We start from the raw sequence: 2,716 nt of genomic DNA on the forward strand, positions 1-2,716 counted from the left end.
TTTATATGAGATTCTACTTGCTTACATTTGTATGTAAGAATAAAACCTAACACCACAAACACATCCATCACCATTTCTTGACTAGTAGTGTGCAGTATGTGTCATTTCCTCATTGTCTTTCTGTTTTTCTCATTTTGTTTGATTGGAGTTCTTCGATTTTGTGAACTTCCTGGCCTTCCCCAGTGTTCTCATTAGATTTAGGAAAGTTACTGTGCATATATGTATATGTTGGCTGGTGTGTTTCTTTTTTCCTTTTTCAGTAATAGCTATCTTGTGTCTGGGTCTATGTCCCTCTTTTCTCTTATTGTCTGATTCTGTTTACCTGTGTTTCATTTGTTTCCCCTTCCCCTGATGTCTATGTTTGTGCATAGATAGCTTCTGTCATGGCATCTTTCATCCCCATCTTTTCCTTGCCTGTGTTTGGATTATTGTAGATTTAATTTGCCTTTTTTTGCCTGTCTGTGAAGTCTGCTTTGGTAATAATATTTATTTTAAGTACAATACTTAATTAAATGTGTTTAAGGGCTTCTGTAACAGAGAAAGTTCCTTTTCTGCTGGCAGTTTCTTATGCCGAAGGATGCGGTACCGTTCTTCTCGAGGACACCACAGAAGCCGTCAGTCGGGCAGTTTGGGAGGTCCTCATACTGCACTTGTTCTCCACCCACCCACAGCCACTGACCAGCCAGATTACACAGGCCTGTCCACACCTGCCAACCGTAAAAAAAGAGATACATATAATTACAGTATAAATACAGTCTCTCACCAACACAAATGTGTGCATGAAACTGTCCAACCTCATCAGTGGTAGCCTCTTGTGCGCTCTTTTGTCCAGCGGTGTGGTCATCTGGAGTGATGAGGGAGGCCAGGTCATAGCTGTGGTTCCAGTATGAAGAGGGTGGATCATCTGTGTCCATTGCATCCAGAGACCTACAGTGTTCTAATGCCTCCTCCCAAGTCTTATTCTCCTTCACCAGAATCAGCTTTTCATCGTAGCATAGGAAAGCACGATTATCATCACAATTCTTGTTTCCCCATTTTCCATTGTTTGTGTACACACAGTTTCCATTTTGATCTGGTTCTGCAAGAAGTAAGAGAAGGAAACAGAGAAAAAAAGACTGGGATGGATTTCAGGGAAATGTTAAAGGTAAATAAAACTAGATTCAGTGTCAAATCATTTAGCCAGTACAGTGTTTATGTGTCTAACAAAAAACCTCTTTGCTGAAGTTGCAGCTGGTTTGGGCCATTATGAAACTCTAGTATAGTCAACACTGTGGTGAAAAATACTGCTGCATACCGTAAATCTGACCCTCTGTCAGCACTAATGTCTCTAATGGATTTCAGGTCAAAGTGCAAAAGAGATTTGCATAATAATAAGTCTGATCTTGTAACATCTAAGGAGTCAAAAATATAGTGTCAGACTTTCACTATATGTTACCATTGTGATCCCACATGGTGAAGATGGCTATTTCACCTCCTCTGGACCATTTCCATGGACTTGATGCATCCTCTCGGTACAAACCAATCCATCCAGAGAATTCAAAAACTTCACTCTCTTCTGCATTTCTGATTTGGACCAAGTCAGTGTGGTGCTCCCTGCAGAACTCTTGTGCACTTGCCCAGTTTCTCTTGTAAGGGTCATTATAAAAAGTGACGTCTAGCAGATGTCCACACACAGGGAAAAGAATGAGCAGGAGAGCAACGTTCTTCTTCCTCATTGTGTTTTTCACAAGAGAAAACTGGAACAAAAAGCCTGCACAGCCAGGACACAGAGGACAAACTTTATAGTGAGAAAGAGCACGGTCACTGAGTCCACATAATGCTCTACTGATAAATGCTGAGAGCAATTTAGGTCAATAAACTCTTCAGTAGATACAATTAGAGTGCACAGATTTTGTGTCTGTTTATAGAAATCAATACAACATTTATAATTTCAGAAACATAACTTAAATTATACAAATAAAATGTTTTAATATTTAAAACAGAAAAAAGAAAAGAAGACAAATAGAAATGCTAATTTAAATGAATCGTTGTAATGACATTTACAAAAAACACAGTTCCAGTGAGATAACTTTTCTTTTTTGGGGAAGCAGCTATTTCCATTCATTCACTTCTGCTTATCCTTTTTCAGGGTCGCGGGGGGCACTGGAGCCTATCCCAGCGAGAAGCAGGGTACACCCTGGACAGGTCGCCAGTCTGTCGTAGGACTAACACATAGACAGAGACAGAGACAACCATTCACACTCACATTCATTCCCACATTCACACCTATGGCCAATTTAGTGTTTCCAGTTGACATATCCTCACTAACTGCATATCTTTGGACTGTGGGAGGAAGCCGGAGTAGCCGGAGAGAACTCACCCAAACATGGGGAGAACATGCAAACTCCACACAGAAAGACCCAGGAGTGACGGTGAAATTGAAGTCAGGACCTTCTTACAGTGCTAACCACTGTGCTGCCTCCTCTGTAAACCGCTGTTTGAAAAATCTAGATTTAAGAACTTCAGCAATCAAGCCGTTTCAGAGACTACAGCGACTGTGGTCCAGTTTATGCAGGAATACTTTGTTAATGAGCTACCTTTTTTAAATCTATTTCTTTCCTATATCTATGTGGCAGTTTAATTAATCATAGTTTTCAATCACTGATATGAAAACAGGAGTTAATCCAGTTCATCTCTGTCACTTGAGCTGTGTTTATTATCACTAACTGGTTGTTAC

The 2,716-nt window shown here is 40.2% G+C and overlaps 1 protein-coding gene across 1 annotated transcript; it reads right to left on the minus strand.

Annotated features, from left to right (window-relative positions):
* Positions 1-348: 348 nt before the first annotated feature.
* Positions 349-1,721, minus strand: LOC112846664 (lymphocyte antigen 75-like). Its single transcript, XM_025906551.1, has 3 exons — positions 1,436-1,721; positions 795-1,078; positions 349-707 (listed from the first exon to the last, which is right to left on the minus strand). Exons 1-3 carry the CDS (start codon positions 1,713-1,715, stop codon positions 519-521), a joined length of 753 nt encoding a protein of 250 aa, XP_025762336.1. The 5' UTR covers positions 1,716-1,721; the 3' UTR covers positions 349-518.
* Positions 1,722-2,716: the final 995 nt, after the last annotated feature.

This window comes from Oreochromis niloticus, linkage group LG4 (genome assembly GCF_001858045.2).
Source record: "Oreochromis niloticus isolate F11D_XX linkage group LG4, O_niloticus_UMD_NMBU, whole genome shotgun sequence".
NCBI lineage: Eukaryota > Metazoa > Chordata > Actinopteri > Cichliformes > Cichlidae > Oreochromis > Oreochromis niloticus.

What these genes read in the sequence shown, in the direction of transcription:
- LOC112846664 (XM_025906551.1), bottom strand. Translation starts at nt 1,715, where the DNA reads ATGAGGAAGAAGAACGTTGCTCTCCTGCTCATTCTTTTCCCTGTGTGT. An exon ending in CACCATGTGGGATCACAATG is followed by an intron (nt 1,079 to 1,435) that starts GTAACATATAGT and finishes TACTTCTTGCAG; the next exon opens with AACCAGATCAAAATGGAAAC. An exon ending in AAGAGGCTACCACTGATGAG is followed by an intron (nt 708 to 794) that starts GTTGGACAGTTT and finishes TACGGTTGGCAG; the next exon opens with GTGTGGACAGGCCTGTGTAA.